General features: G+C 40.9%; 1 protein-coding gene across 3 annotated transcripts in view; it reads left to right on the top strand.

The window, feature by feature from the left end:
* The window catches only part of TTC7B (tetratricopeptide repeat domain 7B), a 237,217-nt gene that overhangs the window by 138,824 nt on the left and 75,330 nt on the right, over positions 1-23,063 (top strand). For all 3 annotated transcript variants that reach the window (XM_061181165.1, XM_061181166.1, XM_061181168.1), the window contains 4 exons: positions 1,160-1,277; positions 3,533-3,590; positions 10,118-10,190; positions 12,718-12,878. In XM_061181165.1, the coding sequence (XP_061037148.1) occupies positions 1,160-1,277; positions 3,533-3,590; positions 10,118-10,190; positions 12,718-12,878 (410 nt within the window). The remainder of the gene's footprint in view (positions 1-1,159; positions 1,278-3,532; positions 3,591-10,117; positions 10,191-12,717; positions 12,879-23,063) is intronic.

Here is a 23,063-nt window from a genome sequence, read left to right as displayed (position 1 = left end):
AAAAGACTGAGGCACCTGGCTAAGGTTTTTTACCATTATGGTCCTTGCTGCTTGTTTTTTTCCATCTATTCTCACCCAGCAGGGCGAAAGTAAACATTGTGAAGAAAGTGTCCTACTTTGGTCAAATTTTTCTTGGGAAAGTGTGGAAGAAAAAACACATTTTGAAATGTGGCCCTCACCTGAAACACAGCCGTGAAGGTGTTGTGTGGTCCGTGCAGGTTTTAACACTTTGGTGTGGCAAGTGAGGGGACATGCAGGCAGGCTCCGAGAGTGGCCGGAGCAGTGGACCGAATCTTTCGGTTTTGAAAATGCCAGCTTCCGGCTGTGATTCTGCCACACTCCTTCCAGCGATGGCATCGTTCATCACCATAACGCCTAACATAAACCTGACTCTTTTTTACAAGATGAGAATAACAAATCTTTTCTGTACTTTTTTTACATTTTTATCATTAAAATTTCCAAATACCACAAAAGTAAAGAGTATAATCAACTATCATCCATGTACTATCACCCAGCTTCAATAACATCAACACTTACCATACCCCGAAGGAGCAAATCTTATTATTTTTGCCTCTAGTGAGTTGTGCAAAAGGTCTTATTGTGGGTGTAGTTTACAGGTGCACATTTTTCCCATTGGAATCTGCCAGTGTGAGGTCTGTGTGCGGTGTATTGTAAAATAAATAGATGGAGTTTTGAAATTTCTAACAGCTTGTGGGAAAGAGAATCCAAGCCTAAAAGATTCTTTATGTCATGCAAAAAAGGAAAGACCCAAGCACAAAATATTTCAAGAACTTTATTCTTTACAAATTATACATACATATACATATAACTTCTGAATACCTAGCACAATCTAATTACAGAGCCAATCAGTGAAAAATAGAGATGACAAAGAGCCCCACCAAGTATGGAAGTGACCTTGGAAAAGAGGGCAAAAAAGCAATAGGGAAAGGTTTAAAGCAAAAAGGCAAGGTGGGAATCCTGAGGACTGTGGAGAAGCTCAGATAAAGAAAACAGAATCACCAGAGTGGAACTGGAAGATCTGGGAGTTATTTGCACAGTGACTCATCAGAAATCGCTTAGGACAGCAGATGCTTACGGGAACTCATGTTAGAAATCCTGCAGGATGTTGGTGTTGTTTTTAACTTACCTGGTTTTTCAGTTGGAAGAGGCTGAGAAGTTTGCCAAAACCGTCGTTGATGCGGGAGAGAAAACGTCAGAGTTCAAGGCCAAAGGCTACCTGGCCCTGGGGCTTACGTACAGTCTGCAGGCCACTGACGGTGAGCGAAGTCCCTGCCCACGGGAGCTGGGGAGCCGCCAAGTCTGCACTGCAGGACGGGCCCATCCCCTGTCTCAGGAGGGCACATGGCTGGTTCCTCGTGTGCCGTCCCGTGGGGACCTGCCACCGCTGTCCTCTTTGCTTGGACGGGTCGGAGAATGGGAGGGAAGAAATGCAGGCCCTGTGCCCCGGCTCCCAGGCCCTCTTCACAGGTGCAGTGTGCTGGTGGTGCCCAGCTGGCAGGTGTAGGGGTCTGTCCTGAGGAGTGAGGTGAGCAGGGCCCTGAGAGAGAATTCACCCCACCCGGCCTTCACCTGACTCTGCCCCAGCGCTTGGCCTGAGCTCTCCCCGTGTGCAGGGATGTTGGGTCTTAGGCTAGGAATGTAGAAGCATTCAGGGCCCACCTCCTCCAGAAAGCATCCCTTGATTTATCAGTACCTGCCCCTTCTCCATTTGCACTTTTTTTTTTTTTTAAACAACTCTTTTTTATTTATTTATGTTTTGGCCACGCCACGCAGCATGTGAGATCTTAGTTCCCCAACCAGGGATCGAACCCGTGCCCCCTGCAGTGCGAGCGTGGTGTCTTAACCACTGGACCGCCAGGGAAGTCCCCATTTGCACATTTTAATTCACAGATACGTACATGTGTAGTATAGCGGCTCATAGCACATGCAGTGACATTACACGTTTGGGATGTATTTACTGTTTTGGTGGATGGGCTTCCGGCTAAAAAAAAAAATCTTAATTATGTTTTCTATACTTAATGAGTTTTCAATTATATGTTTGCAGAAAGGGTAAATTGGTAAATTGTTTTTCTGAACTCTTTCTATTATTCCGTTTACATTTTGTTGTTAAATGTAACACAAATACCAAAAAAAAAATCTCAAAAATGATTGTCCAACTCAGTGAATTAGTATAAGGGAAAATATTCTTATAAGCACCACCCTGCTTAGGAGATAGAACCTTGCCAGCTGCCTGGGAGCCCTTTACGTGCCCCTCCCAATCACAAGCCCCCTTAAGAGAAAACACTACCCTGACTTTTTTTTTTTTTTTAACCCTGACTTTTATGGTACTCATTTTCTTTTGCTTTCTTTGTAATTTTGCTATAGTTTATTTTACATCTTACCCCAAATCTTTCTTTCCTCTGCCCTAAAATATCAAAGACCCTGGAGAAGTTTTGCATATCAACTGATTTTCAATCATGGATTTTTTTGCTAATTTTTCATATACACTTGATATACTGGCAATACCCAGAACATTTTTTTAACTATAGTAGGTTTTCAGTGAAGGGTAAATTTAATACCATATATTTATCCATATAACTTCTTAGTTGAGACTCTACACCTAATTAGCCCTGTAATTTGGGGAGAGTCACGTGACCCTGCTGGGTCTCATCTGTATCCGTGGTTCACTTGGGACAGCTCTCTGGGTGCCTCTAGCTCATTCACTGTTGTTCTGAGTTAGTCATGGCTTACAGCTACATCCAGCTCTGGGCAACCTTCCACCATCCTCAGAGCGATGTCAGGATGGGATCTGCCATGTTGGATTTGTTAGATAAGGACCATCTCCAGGTGCAGCCATAAACAGGTTCCTCTAGGACTTTTTCTGTTGTCCCAGTAAAAATTACCTTTTTAGTTTCTACAAGACTCTAAGGTGGCATTTCTCACATGCTGTCTACAGGGGAAGTGTTGAGCTGATTTTCCAGTATCAGTGTTGGGTTTGCCCGGTCTGTCCCTGGTGTTCACATCAAGGTATTAAAGGTCCTAGCCATTGCCACCGTGAATTAAACTGGCCTTCCATGGCATCAGGCTAGTGTCCTTGGTTCTCGGTGCCAGAAGGAACTCTGAAGGCCATCTAATCCACCCACTGGTGCTTGAATCTCTTCTATTCCATTCTGGCAGAGCCATTCTTCACCCGTGAATTACATGCCTGCCCTTGAGAATGTTTTCCTCTCTGGAGTTCCCAGCTGGTCTTTTGAAGACAGGCTGCTATTCCTGGGGGTACCAAGAGTGACCAGCCAACTCCCACTCTCGCCTTGGCATGGTTCCACAGTTATGCCCAACAAGTGCAAGGGCCTCAGGCTGACCCGGCCTTCGTTTCCCATCCTCGACAGTGCCTGGGACAGGACTGGGCACATAAGCTCCCAGAATTTGTTGCTCTTAATCCAGTCAAATGTTTAGTTTTTGTGATGAGTTTTCTATTTGTCAGAAACTCCCTGATCTCCCATGCCACTGACTAATTGAACCCTTTTCTTAGCTTCTTTGCGAGGGATGCAGGAGGTCCTACAGAGAAAGGCGCTTCTTGCATTTCAGAGGTGAGTGGGAGTTCATCTTTTCACTCGGCTGTACATAATGACACCAAAGTATGATAAGTATAAAAAGAAGAGATATTTATAAAGATTATGTAAACAGTGTTTTACCCCTGGGAGTCTTTCCTCTCGAGTACCGAACAGACAGTATAAAACTTGCTGCATCACTTGTTGCCATGTAAATCTGCATTCTTGATCTGTTTATTCATTCAGGCACATTTTATTCATTCCTAATAAAGCGATTTCAGCTGTAAGAGAGGTACTTTTTTATGTCTAGGGAGATGATTCCTTTTATTAAAGACATTTTTTATCATCTAGAGAAAGGATCATTCTTTGCAACCTTTTTTTTTTAACATGTCAATCTGCAGATTTTTATATTATGAAATGAAAAGGCCAGATTTTAGGGCAGCCTCTGAAATACTTATAAGACAGTCAGGCCAGCAGGTCCCAGGCCTCTCCATCCCCGCCATGCTCCATAATACGTTATGCTTATCTCCATCACTGTACCTTTCATGAAATTAGGAGAAGGCCTTATAATTAGAGAACACTTGCATGTCCCAGTGGCCTTTCACACCCCTTACTTGATCCTCACCCCACACCAGTAAAGTAGATGGAACAAGTCGTGTGTTCACTGCAGGTGAGGGACCAAGGTGGAAGAGCCGGAGTCCTGTAGCTATTGAAGTCAGGAAGGTCAAGGTCTCTGACGCTGACTGGCTTCTCTGGTACCTACTACACCACACTTCCCTCATTTTATTCTTATTGCAGGCATAATAAATCACTAACATGAATCACTGTCTGAAAGTATAGCCCCATGATGTCCAATCTGGAATTGGTATTGATCCTGTCACCTTAAATATATCTGAGTTACTTGATTTCTTGGAATTATATTAGAAACTTAGTTACTTAACCAAAAGTTTTACAAGGACCTCTCAATACCTAATAACCGTTGTTAGATTTCTTTCCTTAGAACTAGGGTTGCCTGCGGATTTGTCGCAGTGTACATGCTCCTTTTTTTCACGAAATCATTATCGCTTGGTTTCAGTTAGTCTGAAACACTTTCATCTCTTTTCTTTCCATTTCCTAGCAGGTTTGCCCATAGCTCCTTCACGTTGCCAGTCCCAGACTGGTTAATGACAGAAGGTACCAACTGACAGCTGCAAACAGACCTCCTATCTCTGTGCTAAGTTTTTGTTGATGTTCTTCGGCACAGAGTGTGGAAAGCATTTCCATTTCAAATGATCTGGAGTTTTAAATTTTCCAGTCCTAGTTTGTAAAACCCACACATGGATGCCTAAGAAAGTGGTCATTACATCTGTTTCACTGTTTCACTTTCCTTAAATCAGCTCATCTTACTGGCTCTCTAAAAACAGCCATGGTGGTGGTCTGCCTTGAGCCGCAGAATTCATAACTTCATGTTATATAACAGCTGTTCCATTGGCCTGAATTTCTTTTTGTTCCTCTTTTGCTTAGTTTCTAATTCAAAGGGATTTTTAAGATATTAGTTCATATGGGAATAAAGAGGAATAAAATCCTACTAACCTACGTGATTATATTGGGGAAGGCTAACCTAAATTTGTATTTATGTGTATTTAAGGATATTTTTCAAAGTAATAGAAATATTTGGTTTCAAGTACACATTAACTAGGACTATCCTAGTGTACTATACAAAAATCTATAAGGGAAGGATTTTAAGTAAATAAGAAGGATTTGTATTACTTCTTACATGTAAATGAGTATTTAAAAATCACTTGGATGAGAAATATTTTCTTACTATATATTTTAAATCTTCTCCCCACAATTCTGCTAATACTATTGTTTAGCAAATTTTGTTTAAAAAGAAAACGGTGTATCTCAAAAAGTGCTGAGGTTGCAGATATAGCGTGTGAAAATTAACTCAATTATGACTGGAGTCAGAATTCGAAAAGGTTTGCTCTCTCCTGGATTCAGAGAGGTGATTTTTGAAGACATCCCAGTTGCATGATTGCATCTTAATGTTGAGACCCTCAGCTGTTCATACACTCATAAGGTCAGCCCAAGAGGCTGAACCGATTCGTATGTCCTGTACAAAATTAAAGTGAAGAAAAACTGTTGTTTGCAAAGCTTTCTAAGATGCTGTATTGATCTCAGTGGTGGCTCCTGGGGGCTCTCACATCCTACAGAGGAAAGCCAGGCTGGAAACAGTCGGGCGCATGTCTCAGTGACTTGCCCCCCAGCATGCAGGGATCCGGGCTGCTCCACAAGGAGGAGGTGGCGTGGTGTCACTGGTGTTTATCACTCAGTGTGGTAGAAGGGACACAATCTCACAATCTCACTTTTATTTTCCTCTCCCACTCCTAGCTTGAATTTAAGTTTGAATGTGGTATGTTTTGTGGGTATGGAGTGACCAGCCAGCCCGGTTTGTTGGGAACTGAGCAGTTTCCCAGAATGTGGGAGTTTCAGTGCAAAAACCAGGAAAATACAGGACAAACCAGGACAAGTGGGTCATCCTATGTGTGTAAGTAATGGGAGGTCCCTGAGTAATAGATTTAACCAGGTTTGCACTTTTCTTTCTTAACATAATGATACACTAATCCCATGTCTACTGTAATCAGTATTGAAGGGGACTTCAAGGAGAATTGGCTAAATAAGGCAGCAGGGTGATATGGTGGAGAGACCAGGCCTCGGAATTTCACTTCTGGCTTTACCTCTTTTGCTTGATGTTCTCAAACAAGATGCTTAATAGTAGATGCTTCATAAATTGTAGTTATTATTGTTACAAGGTACATGTCTTAATGGACCAGGGTCAAAATTGATCAGCTGTCTCTGTATTCTTGGTTCAGCTCCAGAGGATGTTGGAGCCAGAGTCTAGGAGAACGATGGGGTGGACCTCAGGGCAGTCTAAGTTTTAGCCAGGTGATCTGGGAGGTCCATCCCATGCACTCCAGTAGCAGTCTGGCATACCCTTCTCAGGGCGCTGCTCCTACTGCACTGTAATGATCATTTAGGTCTCCCCCTCTGGGGTGTCGGGGGGAGCTCCTCAAGGAAAGGCACTTGTATTATTCATCTCCAAGCTCCCTAAAAGTTAGCACAGGGCCTGGCATCACAGTAGGTACTGCATAATGTGGATGGATGGGTGAGTGGATGGATGGATGGATGGATGGATGGATGGATGGATGGATGGATGGATGGGTGAGTGGATGGATGGATGGATGGATGGATGTTTGGATGGATGCATAGATGGATGGGTGGATGGATGGATGGATGGATGGGCGGGTGGGTGGATGGGTGGATGGGTGGATGGATGGATGGGTGGGTGGTGGATGGATGAGTGGGTGGTTGGATGGTTGGATGTATGGATGGATGGATAGATGAAGGGGTGGATGGATGGATGGGTGGGTGGTGGATGGATGAGTGGGTGGTTGGATGGTTGGATGTATGGATGGATGGATAGATGAAGGGGTGGATGGATGGATGGGTGGGTGGTGGATGGATGAGTGGGTGGTTGGATGGTTGGATGTATGGATGGATGGATAGATGAAGGGGTAGATGGATGGATGGGTGGATGGGTGGATAGATGGGTGCCCTCAGTGGGCCGGTGTCTTGCAATTCTTTCTTTTCCTATGGAATAAAAATGGAATTAATGGGTATGGAGGTGCTTTGACAAGGGAAGCACTTTGTGAGCATCCCTGTAGTGACATTTTTTAGGTCTCTGATTTTCTCTTGGCAGCCTCACCAGGTGCTCACAGCATGGGAATGGGATTCATAGCACTGCTCTAAATTCATGTACAGAGTCCAGCAGGCTTGCAGTTTTCAAGATCACTAATGTCCTTCCTCTCACCTGCATTGCTTGATGATTTCTGTCAAGCACATTTTCTGTGGGCATACAAATGTGGTGTTGTCGCAGGAAGCCTAGCTGCTGAAGTTGTCCTGCACAACTGGAGCACGTTTTCTGGAGTCTACCTGAGATGAACGTCTTGCACTTTTTCTAGTTTATTTGAGCATCTCCATGTTTCCTTTTTTCTTTCATAGGCTAAAGTGGCCAGTTTAACGTATTAGCCAAATTATTTTTTTTTAATTAATTTATTTAGTTAGTTAGTTAGTTAGTTTTGGCTGTGTTGGGTCTTCGTTTCTGTGCAAGGGCTTTCTCTAGTTGCGGCAAGCGGGGGCCACTCTTCATCGCGGTGCGTGGGCCTCTCACTATCGCGGCCTCTCTTGTTGCGGAGCACAGGCTCCAGATGTGCAGGCTCAGCAGTTGTGGCTCACGGGCCTAATTGCTCCGCGGCACGTGGGATCTTCCCAGACCAGGGCTCGAACCCGTGTCCCCTGCATTGGCAGGCAGATTCTCAACCACTGCGCCACCAGGGAAGCCCCCAAATTATTGAAATAAGGTTTTTTTAAAATGTGTATGTTTAAGTTGTGCCTCATTAGAAATTTGGCTGTTGGATATTCATTATTAGCCAAGTTGACGATTCTTCCGATGTTGTCCTAATGTACCCCAGTGATGCCACGATTTCTAGCACTTCTGTTTGTTTCTTAGTGCTGTGGCTAACAGTTAATAATCATTTGAAGAGGCTAAGGTAGGGCCTTTGGTTAGAACTATTCTTATCTGCCCCCTGAGTTCACCAGACCATTGTCAGCTTTTCACTTGGTTGGTATTGGGTAGAAACAACCGTGATTTGATTTAACTTCATTTGTAAAAAATCTAAACTGTGCTGAGAAAATTATAGCTCTGTGGAATTCTTTTTGAGGGTTGTAGAAAGCTGGTTTAATTGTGAAAGAAGATGAGATAAAATAAATAATGCTAAATTCAAAGTCTCTTCATAATCCATTTTGTATTCATTTTCCCTGAATAATTGGGAGAGACAGAAACCATGACATTCCAATCTCACTTTTTATGAACACCAAAGAGAAATATTCTTTGATGTACAAATTCATGGAAAAACCAATGCCTGTCAAGTAGTAAAAACTGGGGCATGCTGAGTAGGCCTCGGCTAGAAATAAGACATCTCAAAGGGCAACACAGGCAAATCCTCAGCCTCGGCCTCTTAGACTAAAGTGAGAAGAGTCCTAAGGCCGTGTCTGGAGGCAAGCTTACTAGTGAAGATTCCCCAGGGACGGGAGTTTTGCTCTTAAGGTTAAAAAAAGGACAGAGGACACCCCCCACCCCCTAGTTCCCCCAGTCCCACACATGAGCTACCATATTTGCTTGAATAATGCCCCAGATTGTTGGACTTCACATATTTTCTGGATTGCAAACACTCAGAAGACTTTAGCCTTTTTGCCCACAGCAAACAGACAGTTCCATTAAAAAGGCCTTATTACTGTAGAAATCCATCCTTGGCATGTTTGCCACAATTGACTCCATAATGATTTGGCTTTCTTTTTCATCTTGAATTTGCTCTCTGCTGGTAGAAGATCCTCCCTTAATCACAGAATGTTGACAGAACAGCCTGAGGGTTTGTTTACTATCTGGGCCCCACCATTTGTAATTAGTCGGCTCCATAGTGCCTTTGAAAGAAAGTAAAAGTTTGTTTTTGTCTTCCCACCAGACTGTTAAACACAGAATTATGTCTCATATACAGTCACATTTTGAGTTGCTTGTGGTAAGATACAGTTGACTTCCACATAAAAGCAAGAACGACATGTCTGCCATCAAGTAGGAGGCCAGCATAGCCTCTTCCCATTGATGTCAAAAGCCAGTTGATAGACTAAGTCTGGTGTCCGGCCACAAAGTCTTACATGTCATGGTTGCATGTAATTAGTTAAACTGCATGGAACTTAGTAGAAGCTTCAAAAGACTGAATGAATATCCTCCATTTCTCTCTATAGTTCATCAAAAAACCAAAACCTCATTTTACAAGCAAAGCCGGGCCTTTGATTTTCATATGGTTTCTCTGAAATCCAGAAATTTGGATAAAGTAGCATTAAGACCAAGCCAAAACTTAACCAAAGCAGCCGTCGCCTTGCCAAGTATGCTCACAGGCTCACCGTGTCCCAGCGTGACGCGTGGACCTCTCCTGCTCAGCCCAAGGGAGGCGTCTGCTGGGGAGGTCAGACCTCGGGGCCTGTGGATTCTTCAACCCCAGGCTCCTTCTCAAAGTCAAGGCCCATTGGCTGCCATTTCAGATGCTAAACAAAACAGAAACGTGTTCCTGTGTCATTCCCATGTACAGTGGCAGGAGGAAACATGCATGCCATTTGTTCGTGGACAGAGGAGAAGGGTTTAAATGAAACATTAAATAGTTAAATTAAATATGGGGCCTTGGTAAAATAATTAATAAGAACCTACTGTATAGCACAGGGAACTCTACTCGATACTCTGTAATGACCTATATGCGAAAAGAATCTAAAAAAGAGTAGACATAAGTATAACTGATTCACTTTGCTGTACAGCAGAAACTAACACATTGTAAATCAACTATACTCCAATAAAAATTAATTGAAAAAAAATAGGGGGCCTTGGTATAAATAAAAATACAAATGGGAATACTTGTTTGACATGGAAAATAAAAATGGCCTCTCTCATGTACTAATAGCCGCAAATACTTTTTCAGGGCCCACAGCCTGTCACCTACAGATCACCAAGCAGCTTTCTACCTGGCTCTGCAGCTTGCCATCTCCAGACAGGTCAGTTCTCCAATGTTCCCACACTTGGTGCCTGTTCTGTCTTGATACAATTTGAGGGAGTAGCTGACCTGCTTTCCTTCACCTGAGGCTGACCTGGAGCCAGGGACTCTCCTCAGAGGACGCTGCCTCCTCACAGCGGAGACCCTGGTGTTTCGGTCAATTGGAGCATCAGCTGTGAAGACACAAGGCAGGCAGGCTCTGCTTTTGGAGATTAAATCCACACATCTGGAGGGCCCCACCTGGGGTCGGATGGCAACAGGGGATGCAGCCCATGGTGTATACCCTGACCGAGGAGTCCTCAGAGAGCCTTTGTCCCTTGCTAACAGAGCCCAGTGGTGAGCTGCATGGTGGGGATTTAGCCACTGCTGGGGCCTGGTTGTCATAAGGGTATCGGTGATTGACAGGAAGATGCCAGCGAGTGTAGACAAAAGAGACCAGTTCCTTTCAAATATGTAGAAGATATGAACAATTACACACAGTGGCTCCTCGAAATAGGAGACTCGACAGTATTCTCCTTGCTGGAGGGGCAAGCTTTGTTGGTCTTCATCTTCCCAGCGGTAGCTTCCAGAAGCTGCCTTTGCCATTCTCATACCCTCCCGTCCCCTCCCAGCTGTTCTGGAGACTCTGGCCCCAGGTCTGCCTGCCCACCACGTGCAAGACACTGGTGGTAACCCCAGCATATTCCTAAGTGCCGACTGGAGGGTGAATCGAAGGTCAGTTCCCCAGACATGCCATTCCCCTGGCAGGCCTGGGCTGTCCGCATGTATCTGACTTCCCGGAGGCCAGGGAATGGTGCCGAGAAGTGGCTCCCCTTGGCGACCTGGGGAGCAAGGAAACCAAGAGAGCTCGTCTGTAAAGGTCCTCTCACCTGGCATTGTGTGGCTCACAGCTGGCCTGATCACGAGCTGCTGCGGAGACAGCTGTGGGCTGGTGACCGACCGTCCGGTCTCTCTCCTCCTCCAGGAGCTCCGCTCGCCTCCTCCTTGAAGCTCCCTTCCCATAGCAGGCCGCTCCTCTCCTTCCTCTTGCGCAGCTCTCTTGTTCAGTATCTTTCTCACTAGACCTTAGGTTCCCTGAGGGCAGGAACCCACGTCTGTCATCATTGCTTTGCCCTGGCAGCGGGGACACTGCCTGACACGTGGTAGGCCCTCACTAATACTCATTGAATGAAGGAACCAGCTTTGAATTCCTTCAAGTCAGCCTAGCCCTTAAGGACCTCACTTTGCACCCTGTATCGGTTTTTCCCTGATTACGCTAGTCATCCCTAAAAACGGATATCATGAGTGTACCTGCCTTTTGACCCTCCCAGAATACCAGTGCTGTTCACACAGCAGGCTGTCCCCCCTGGGGAGGGGAGCAGTAGATGGAACCTTCTGGGTGCAGCAGCAGCCTTCATGAAGTGGCGTGTAGGGCCGGATGATCTCTTCCCACTGTGATAAGCTGTGATTCTACGGCTCAAAACAGAAAGCCTCTGTAACCAGCATTTTTAACTTACATCCATCAAAAATGGTATTTCGGAGAGGAAAACAAATAGATTTGGTAAAGACAGAAGTCATGGTTTCCTACTAAGGAGTGAGGTTACTGAGGGTTTGGGAAGAAGCAGGAGAGCTGAGAAGAGGTCCAGCCAGGGCCCGGAGTTGGAGGGGAGACAGAAAGGAGTCCCTGGGGCGACTGTGTAAGAATGCCTCAGTCTTGAGCCTGTTTCGAAATCCAGCTTCAGGTTCTAATTCTCCCTAGGTACTGTTAAACCTGCACAGAATCTCGGGTGTTCAGATACACAGTATGTATGCATTTTATCCACGCTTGTGCTTGGATGATTTTGAAGAAAGTCTTGAAGAGCTGTTGGATTTTGAAGGTTAGGGTTGTATCTGGTCCTACTTAAATTTGGATACACCTGCTCTGTATGTGGCATTGCAGTTTGTTTCTTGGGTGGAGTTCCTTTGGATTGTAGTTTGGAAAGGTGTGGGGTTGGTTAGTTTGTTTGCATGGTTCCTTGATGTCTAACGGAGATGCAGGACAAAGGGACTTGAAAAGAATCACAGGTGTCTGATCCTTTGGAAACAAGGTTCCGAAACTTATCAAGCACTTTAATTTCAGTACTACTTAAAAAATCAGAACAGTTCAGCTAAGTCAGTTTCATTCCAATAAAAACTGCTGGCAGTTTGTTATGTGTCTCCATTTAGAGTGAAATTATCTTGGGCATAATCGAAAGTAAATCAGTTTTGTGGAAAAAGAGACAAATTATTTAGGGAGAAGTAAGCGATTTGGTATTGGCAGTTATACTGAGAAACAGAGTCTCTTGTATCACTTCATTAGTCATACTGTTGCTTGAAGGGGACCTCTGTTTTTGTGTTTGTGGTTAATATCCTGGGGCTGCCATGAAGATGGCTTAAAATCTGAGTGTGGCGCATGGTGAAACAACTCCTGATATTTACAGAGAATCAGATACTGAAATGGTGGCTGTGTGTGTGTGTGTGTGTGTGTGTGTGTGTGTGTAAAAATTCTTTCTGGTTTTGTTTTAAACCAGATACCAGAGGCTCTGGGGTATGTCCGCCAAGCTCTTCAACTTCAAGGCGATGATGCCAACTCCCTGCACCTCCTTGCCCTCCTGTTGTCAGCACAAAAGCATTACCATGATGCTCTGAATATCATTGACATGGCCCTGAGTGAATATCCAGAAAATTTTATGTAAGTTATACTGGACTTGTTTTTTCCTTATACAGAAGGTATTGAATTTACTTCTTCTCCCAATCTATCTAAGTCCTTCATGCACATCCTGGTGGTAAATAGTACAGAATCCCCTTTACTCTTGTTTTTTCATGATATTTAGAAACAAACGTAGTCTGTCAGGTCAACCTGAGTTGAAATACTTTATCCATTCTTTCCCAATGTGTACCTTTGAGGCATACAAGATGATTTTAAATGCATTACAGATGAACATTTTTATTTTAGTAGTTATGCATTTTTAAACGTACATTAGAGAAAATACAGCTGCCTATCAAAGTGTGATTTCATAGAAATTATTGCTCAGAGGGAGACTAAGAATTTTTAAATGAGTTGTTTTAAAGTGAATTTAAAGGGAAATATTAATATACATGGATATGGCAAAAGCTATGTTGAACGAACTTCAATGACTGAAATTTGGGAAACATTGCTTTATAGCTTGTTTGTCCCACATTACATAAAGGACTCCCATTAGTTCCAGGTGATTACTATATTTTAGGCAACTTTGATCTGGATACCTGACCTCTTTGTGTCTTAGGTTTATTCTCTAGGAAATGGAATTCCTTAAATCAATCAGCAGTATTTGTTCGTAACCTAAGAATTGTCATTACAAACTGCCATGTGCTGGAATTGTCTGCTTATTCACCTCTTCCCTCTGAATCCCTGAATCCGGGCCTGTTGATTAGGCTTTGTTGAGAAGGACATTGTCTTTTGGGCTACTCATTCTATCCTCAGTGGAGTAGCCTAGTAACCAGTACACAGTGGCCAGAAACAGTAAACAGTCCTGCAGGCTGGCAGGTTCTCATTGTCTAAGTGGCGGGGTCAGCAGTAGGCGGGGGCGGCCTGGGGCAGGGAGAGAAGGGAAGGCAGGCTCTCTCCACTTCCAGAAATAATGCAAATTTTTAAGTGGATCGGCCTTGGCTTTATTTCTCTGCCTCATCACCTCACTGTGGTTTTAATCAGTGCGTTTCAGCAAACTCCCCTCGGAAAATTGGTTCACACATTTCCATTACAAACATTTCTTTGTCTTCAAGTGAAAAGGGCACTTCTCTTCTCCCCATCGAGAAAATTCTCATTATAATCCAGGAAACCTCTGACTAGAGATTTCTCTTGTAGGTTCAGCTATTCATGCAGAGTGAATTAAAGAGCTTTGCCGCTTGCTCACGGAGTACATCTCAAAATGCACACGGAGTACATTTCTGGATTTTATCCAAAGCTGGTTAGCCCGTGGAACCGTCAAGTGGTTAAAGCACTTTCAAAAATACTCGGCCCTTTACCCCTCAGTAAAGTAGAGCCTGATGCAACTGAATTCAGTTTCTCTCATCAATACTCTTATAAAGTGGCTGCCCCTGCCTCCTAAGCCCAGCACCTTCATTGGATGTTTGTTAGATGTTAGACTCCAGCATGTGGCTCTTGCGTAGACAGCCTGGGGTGTCATCTGAGAGGAGAGGAGGCTTATTAAACTAACAGCCACACCACACAGTAAGCAGTAAACAGTGGTGGCTAATATGGTAATGCCTCCAAGTGACAGCAGCTGACAGCCTTTTCAAGTAGTAGAAGTAAGGAACAGCAGTAGAGGTATTTGAGGAATGCGAGCCTGTTATTTTAATGTTAAGCTGTAAGCTCAAAAAAGCAAAGCATATGGCAGCAGGGCTGAGAGCCTCTGATGACTTGCTTGCTTTTTAAATATTTGTATTTCTTCCTTTGTGATGGGAAACTTCTTCCTCCCAAGAATACTTTATTAAAAGTTGGGGCCAGATATAGTCAGTGGATCCCATGGTTTCTTCCCAACCTGGCTAAAACATTTCAACACCAACCTAAACAAGATTACGTGGGCACCTGTCCCAGCTGCCATGTAGCATTATCCGTATGTTTGTGACAAGCTTGTCTCCAGCAGAGCTGCAGACTCTCGGAAGCCTGGGATGTCCTCGTGTCTCTCGTGTCCCAGCAGCCGTAACCTACCACAGACTATGAGTATGTAGTGGATATTCCCTCGGCCCCTTCCCTCTGCTAGGGTCAGTCCTGTCCGACTGTTGAACCAAGAAGTGATTTCACTAGCCTCTTAGCCTGATGCGGAGAATTACAGAGCTTTTTGGTCTCCGTTAAACTTATTCAAGATACTTAAGCACCATCTTTTATCACTTCATGGTGACAGTAAGGACAGGTAAGCCTGGAGAGACCAGCTGCTCCCCCAGGGGGCAGTGAGCTGTCCTGGCCAGTGCATTGAAGGCATTCATACATGGTGATCACTCAGTAATTGAGAGGCATTCATATTAATATTATTACTACTGATGCAGTGTCTTCAAATGTAATATTTCAGAATCCTTTAAAATGATTAAATATTGAGTAGAAGCAAAAGACTATTTATTAAATCTATTTAAAATAATAATACAACTAACCTATGTATACCCACTTCTTAACTTAAGAAAAAGAACATTAATGTTGCCTGTGAATTTCCTGTGCACTCCTGCTGTCCTATTCCCTGACCTCTCCCCACACAGGTTAACCACCATCCTGAACTCTAAAAAATTTTTTAATGATCTCCTTACACCACTCGCCTTCATTGCTTAACATTGTGTTCCTGAGGGTCATCCTTCTTGCATACAACGGCAATTTATTCATTTATACTGACGAATAGTACTTTATTGTATAAATATACCAAGATTTCTTTTTCTAGCTTACCGTAAGCGGATATGTGGGTTGTTTTCAGTTTTCAGCTGTTACACGAACGACGCTGCTGTAAATATCCTTGCACAGTTCTCCTGGTGCCCATGTGCAAGCATGTCGTCAGGTAGACACCTAGGAGCGGAATTGTTGAGTCATAGGATGCGTGTATCTTCAGTTTTACCAAATAATTCCAAACTGTTTTCCATAGTGGTTGTGTCCGTTTACATCTCCAACAGCAGTGCCCACGGGCCCACGCAACTCCAGACACCAACACTTGGTGCCCTCAGACTTGTTGGTTGCTGGTTAATGGTATCACACTGTGAGTTTAAGTTGCATGTCCTCATTATTAATGAGGTTGAACACCTTTTTCATTTGTCTATTGGTCATTTAGCTTCTCTCTTTTATGAAGCACATATAGAAGTCTTTCTTCTTTTCTGTTCGGGTTGTCCATTTCATACTAATTTGTAAGATTTCTTTATGTTATGATTAAAAATGCTTTTGTTGGTTATATGTGTTGTAAAAATCTTCTCCCAATCTGTGTCTTGTCTTTACTTTCTCTTTTTTTTTTTTTTTTTTTTTTTTTTTTTAATATTAGGGGATTTTAATACCCCACTTTCATCAATGGACAGATCATCTGGATAGAAAATCAACAAGAAAACATCAGCATTAAACAACACATTAGACCAGATGGATACAAAAGATTAATACAGAACATTCCACCCAAAAGCAACAAAACACACATTCCTCTCAAATGCACACAACATTCCCCAGCATAGACCACACGTTAGGCCACAAACAGGTCTTAATGAATTTTTTTTTTTTTTTTTTTAATTTCTGAGATATACATTTTAAAGTAATAACTAGGATTATGACTTATAACATTATACCAGAACATATAAGATTTTTAGAAATTTCATGTAATGTCTGAAACATTTATATTAACATATTTCCATACAAATAACCCAATGAAAGTTTAGTATTAGTTGTTTTGTTTGTTTGTTTATACTGCAGGTTCTTATTAGTCATCAATTTTATACACATCAGTGTATACATGTCAATCCCAATAGTGGTGTGCTGAATTGGGCGATTGGGATTTACTTTCTCTTAATGGTATCTTTTGATGAACAGAAGTTCTTAATTTTAAAGTATAGTTGAATGTATCAATCATATCCATGGATAGTACTTCTCTGTCTAGTTTAAGAGAACTTTCCTAAGTTATCTTCTCAAGCTCTCTCATGTTATCTTTCATCCTTGAAGCTAGGAGTCCATCTGGAATTGACTGTTTTATGTATGTGAGGTGTAAGGGATCCTGGGTAATTTTTTCCCGTGTGGATACCCAATTGTCCAGCAACATGTATTGAAAAGATTCCTTTTGCGGTTTCTCCCCAGGGCCACTTTTGTCTTAAACCAAATGTCCATCTGTGTGAGGAGCTGCTTGTGAGCTTTCCACTTGGTTCCATTGGTTCAGGGTGCCCATCTCTGTGTGATTGCTGCTCTGTCGTCATTCTTACAACTTTATTATACATGAGGTCAGTCCACCCCTGTAACTTGCTCCTCAGGGATATCCTGGCTGCCCTCAGGCCTTTGAGCCTTCATATAAATTTTCATATTGGCTTTTCACGTTCCACCGAAAACACCTATTGAGATTTTGATTGGAATTACATTTAATCTAATAGTTTAGTTTGGGGAAAATTAGATATCTCTAATTATTTAGGCCTTTAGAAAATACTTTTTAAATGAAGCTTTATAATTTTCTTTATAAAGGTTTTGCTGATGTTTACTAGGTTTATTCCTAGTTACCTGAAAAAAATTCCATGCTTTTCTATTTAAACCTCTATTTAAGAGTTTAGGGAAATTTCCTTCTTCCGAGAAGGCTTGCTAAGAGTTTTTTTTTTCATCATGAATTGATATTGAATTTTATCAAATGCTTTTTCAGTATTTATTGAGATGATTATATGATTTTACTCCTTTAATCTGTGAATGTTATATTAATTGATATTTTTAAATGTTAAATTAACCTTGCATTCTTGGAATAAGCCCAACATGATCATGATCTATTAGTTTTTTAATGGATTCAATTTACTAGTTTTTTAAAGAACATTTACATTTATGTTCATGTGTGAAATAACTTGTAATCTTCCTTTCTCATTATATCCTTGTCAGGTTTTGGCATCAAGGTTAGGCCGGCCTCATAAAATGAGTTGGAGTAGTTCTTTTTTGTGTGTTTTGGAATCTTTGTGTAAGATTTGAATTATTTGTTCCTAGAATAATAAGTTTGGGTAGAATTTGCCCATAAAACCATCTGGGACTGGTCTTTTTTCCATGGAAGGACTTCTGATGCTTTTTAAAAATGATTATAGGGTATTCAGGTTTTTCTACTTCTTATTTTATTAAGCTATGTTTAATATACTATATATATTTTAAGAATTTGCCCATTTAATCTAAGTTCTAAATTTTATTGCCATAGTTTATAATGTTTTTAAATTATTTATTGTCATACAGCATCTGTGGTTAAGTCTTTTTCATTCCTCATGCTGTTTAATGTGTCTTTTTTTTCTTGAACAGTCTTGCCAGAAAACTGTCTGAAACATTGATCTTTTCAAAGAACCTTTAGTTTTTTTTATCATCTCAACCGTATATTTACTTTCTCTTTTATGAATTTCTGTCCTTCTATTATTTCTTTTCTCCTATTTTCTTAGAGTTTGTTCTGTTTTGTTTTAGTTGGTTTTCCTTCTTAATTTTTTAAGTTGGATGTTTAGTTCATTAGTATTTTGCCTTTCTTATTTTCTGACATAAGCATTTAAGATAAAATATTCCGCTATGTACTGCTTTAACTATAAACCACAAGTTTCAATATGTGAAATTTTTGTTATTGTTTAGTTCTAAATATTTTAAAATTTCCATTATTATTTTTTGATGAATTAATTATTTTAGAACTGTATTTTATAATTTAAAAATATATGGGTTTTTTTTAACTTATCTTTTGTCAATGGGCTTTTAACTTCATTGAATTGTGTTCAGAGACTATAATCAATATAAGTTTGAAATTTGTTGAGACTTGTTTTATGGCCCAGCATGTGGTCACTACTTATAAATATTTCACGTGTGCTTAAAAAGAATGTTTCCTGCATTTGGGGGTAAATTTTTTTATATTTTATTACGTTAAGCTATCAACTGTGCTTTTCAGATCTTTTTTTTCTTCTTATTATTTTTTTTTCTGCTTAATCTATCAGTTTCTGAGCAGAGGTATATTGAAACTACCTCTGATGGGTAGATTGATTGTCCTGTTTTACCACATAGTTAAAGCAATTTTTGCTTTATATATTTTAAAAGCTGTGCTATTAGGTGCATTTAAATTTAGAATTGCTATGTCTTCCTAGTAAATTCAACCTTTTATCAATATGTAAGTAGTTGCGTAATTCATTTTGCCTGAAAGTCTATTTTGTATGATGGACACATACCTACACATACAAATAGCCATGTATATGTGGGCATATACATGTATACACACATACTGTGTGTGTGTGTGCTTGGAATATCTTTTTCCATTCTTTGAACTTTTTATATTCTTATATTTTAGATGCACTCTTGTATTCATTAAATATAGCTTTTTTTTTTTTTAACTCAGGCTGACAGTCGATCTGGAACATTTCGTTCATTTCCATTTATTGTAAATAGTGACATATTTGTATTAGTGTCTCCCACTTCATTTGTGTTTTCTATTTGTCCTGCTCTTTTTTCATATCTTATCCTCTCCTTTCCTATTTTAAATAATTATGTTTTTATTACATATTTTTCCTTTACTAATTTGGAAAAGAAACATTCTATTTTGGTTGTTGTTGTTTAGTGATTACCCTAGAAATTTTAGTGAGGGTCTGTTGTTGGCAAACTTTCTCAACCTGTGTCTAAAATTGTATTTGGCCTTTCTCTCAAAAGAGATTTTCAAGCTAGATCTATGATTCTAGGCTCACATTTCCTCACAGCACAGTGATCTTGCTCCTTTTGTCGTTGTTGAGAAGTCAACCGTTGGTTTAATTTTAGTTCATTTTAATGTCATCTGTCTTTTCTCTCTGGCTGCTTTCATTGCCATTCTTGCTGATGCTTGGCATTTTCACTGTGATACAGCTAAGAGTAGATCCTGCTTGGGACTTTTTAAAACTGTGGATTGGTCTTGTTTGTATTGTTTATCATTTCTAGAAAATTCTCAGCCATTATTTCTTCCAGTATTCCTTCTCCTATAGCTGGCATGTCATTGGATCTTGCTTTTTTTGTTTAGTCTGATAAGTTCTGCCTTTTGTGTCAAGTGTTTGGTCCATTCACATTTAATATAGTTAATGATGGTTGAATGTATGTTTGACATTTCTGTATGTGTCTTGTCTTTTTTTGTTCCTCTAATACTGCCTTTTTCTTCTGTTGAAAACTTGTTTTTTTAAACCCTTTAACTATTAAATGCCTAAACAAAAGGATGAAAAATTAGTATTTGCTGATTATGTATTAAATGTCTCTAACACACTGTAAGTTTTTTCCAAAACAAAATTTAACAAAGTACACATTTTTATATTGAACAGTGTTCACAGATTCTGATAGATTCGCTATCTCTTGTACTTGGTATAACAGCCTCGATCGTTCTTCTTTTAAAATAGAGCTTTGCAAAAATTTCCTAATTGATTAATGTATTTTACTTAGTAATTTTCCTCACTGGCCCAAGAATGTAGAAGTAGATGCCAGGTGATGTTGGGAACAATTGTTTCTCCTAAAGACAGCGTGGCCAGGGCTTGGTCAGGCCCTCACAGACTTCGTGTTTCTGCCATGGGATTATTCATTTTTAGATAAAATATCGCAATGAGAACTGACAGTTTGTTACTTTTCTCTCTGGAAAATATACCAGATAGTATCATACCAATGGTGGCACATTTGAGAACATTAGTATAACTGAGATATTTTATTCTAATTCAGCAAGCCTTCCAATGGCTGCTAAGGGCAGCCACACCAGGGTGTATTTTCTTGCCCTGAGACAAATTGTGGTTGTACAACTTTCCTAATTACAGATTTTTAGTTGATTTGAACTTTACTCTTTCCTACTTAAGTAGAACACATACAGGCACTTATTCTCTGGCTCTCAGAGAGGTCATCAAATGAACAACACACTTAAGAAACCATCAAATGTTACCACAAAGCACAAAAAGTAAATTTTGAAACCTCTCAAAGATAAAAATAGAAGTGGGATCATTATGGTGTTTTCTGATCCATGACTTTGATATATCAGGTGTTGAAACAAATCCTCAAGTCACCAGATTGGAAAACAATCTTTTCTTCTGTATGTGGTCTTCTATTCTCGTACCAGTGGAAACAGATTTTTTCAGACAATCGTGCTGCTTTTTACATCAACAGGAACTAACTGTATGGAAAGAAATGAACATATATAACGTTCATTCATTCATTCATTCATCCATTTGTTCACTCATTTAGCAATAATAACCACTAGCATTTATGCACTGCTTTGTGACAGGCAACTCCTATCAGCACTTCACATATTTTAAACTAATTTAATCATCATGAAACCATCAAAGGTTGGTAGTATTATCATCCCCATTTTACAGATAAGGAAACTAAGGCATAGGGAGGTTTAGTGATTTGTCCAGTTGTGTACCTAGTAAGTGGCAGAGTCATGCTTTGAACCCAGGCAGCCTGGCCTTGGCATCTGTGCTCTGTGCCTTCAAAGCATTGCGTTCTTCCCACATTCCAGTTGCCATGTGAGGTGTTGGGCATGCCGCCATGGACAAGAGAAAGGCAATTTATGCTCTCTTCAAGCTAACAATCCAGATGAACAGGATTTTTATCCTATACCCTCTGTTAATCTCTTCAATAAACCAGAAAACTTGATGAGGATCATTCTTTTCTTGAGTGGAGTATATATACCTGGTTTAAAAAAAACATTACTTGGCAAGTAAGAGTGTGCCTTTTTCTCAGTCTGTCTCACTTAACACACATAGTCTCAGAGAAACTCAGTTTAAGTTGAAATATCATATTGAGTAATGTTTTGATGTAGTGATTACTGAGAGGCCAGGTGTTATGGGCTATTTTTATGTCTGAGCTGAGTGATGGAGTAATGAACATGCCTATTAAATTTGCATTTGACAGAAAGTTGGACCACAAGGAAAGAGGCTGTTCATCTTATTAAACTAGAGAAATGATCCATTGGAAACCTGAAGGATGTCTGGGAGGGATGAGTGCAAGGTAACCAACCCAGGGATGCCTGTCCCTCAGATACAAGCTGGGGAGGGGATCTTTGGGCAAAGGAGAGTGGGTGACAGCCTAAAAGACACCACAGAACAAAGTGGAGTGGATTCAGTGGTACAGTAGCTTATTTAAAATCAACTTTCCACGACAACAACAGTAAAAGAACTTGAATAAAAAGTGGACAAAGGACTTAAATAGACATTTCTACAAAGTAGATGTTCAAATGGCCAATAAGCACATGAAAATATTCTTAGCATCACCAATCATTAGGGAAATGCAAATCAAAACCACAATGAGATACCATTAGGGTGACTATTATTTAAAAAAAAAAAAAAAAAAACCCAGATACTAACAGGTGCTGGAGAGGATGTGGTGAAGCCGGAACCCTTGTGCTCTGCTGGTGGGAATGTATAATGGTGCAGCTGCTTTGGAAAACAGTGTGGCCGTTCCTCAAAAAAATAAAAATAGATTACTATATGATCCAGCAATTCCACTTCTGGGTAAATCCTCAATAGAATTGAAAGAAGGAATTTGAACAGAGGTTGTACACTCATGTTCATAATAGCAGTATTCATAATATCCAAAAGGTAGAAATCACCCAAGTGTCCGTGGACGGATGAATGGATAAGCAAAATCTGGTCCATACATAAAACAGAATGTTATTCAGCTTTTAAAAAAGAAGGAAATTCTAAAAACAAGAAAAAAAAGAAAGAAAGAAGGAAATTCTGACATGCTGCAACACAGATGAACCTTGAGGACATTATGCTAGAGAAACAAGCCATCCACAAAAGGACAAATACTGTATGATTACTCTTAGATGAGGTTCCCAGAGTAGTCAAAATCATAGAGACAAAGTAGAGTACTTAGTGGATACAGAGTTCCAGTTTTGCACGCCTGTCTCCCTGTCCTCCTGGGAAGAGAGCTTGTCTGAAGGCCTGGCTGCTGGGAGAAGCCAGGCCAGGGCAGCCACCCCAGAGCAATCCATCCCTGATGGTGGCATGCAGAAGGTTTATTTATTTCAGTGCTTTCATTTACAATGTCTCAGGTTCTCCTAGATATCTCATCCCACCATTCAAAGTATGGAGTATCGTCTTCAGAATTCATGCGGGGTGTTTCCTGGAGATCTCTGGATCCCCAGCCCCTAACCCAGAGCTTGGCTTGCTGCAAACATTACTACGTGTTTGTACACTGACGACCCTGCTGAGCAGCCTAGAGGCCTTAGTTCATAGCTAAGCATGTTTA

The sequence above is a fragment of the Eubalaena glacialis genome, chromosome 2, assembly GCF_028564815.1.
Source record: "Eubalaena glacialis isolate mEubGla1 chromosome 2, mEubGla1.1.hap2.+ XY, whole genome shotgun sequence".
NCBI classification, from domain to species: Eukaryota; Metazoa; Chordata; class Mammalia; order Artiodactyla; family Balaenidae; genus Eubalaena; species Eubalaena glacialis.
Note: the sequence above shows the minus strand (reverse complement) of the source record. Positions and strands in the feature narration are given on the sequence as shown.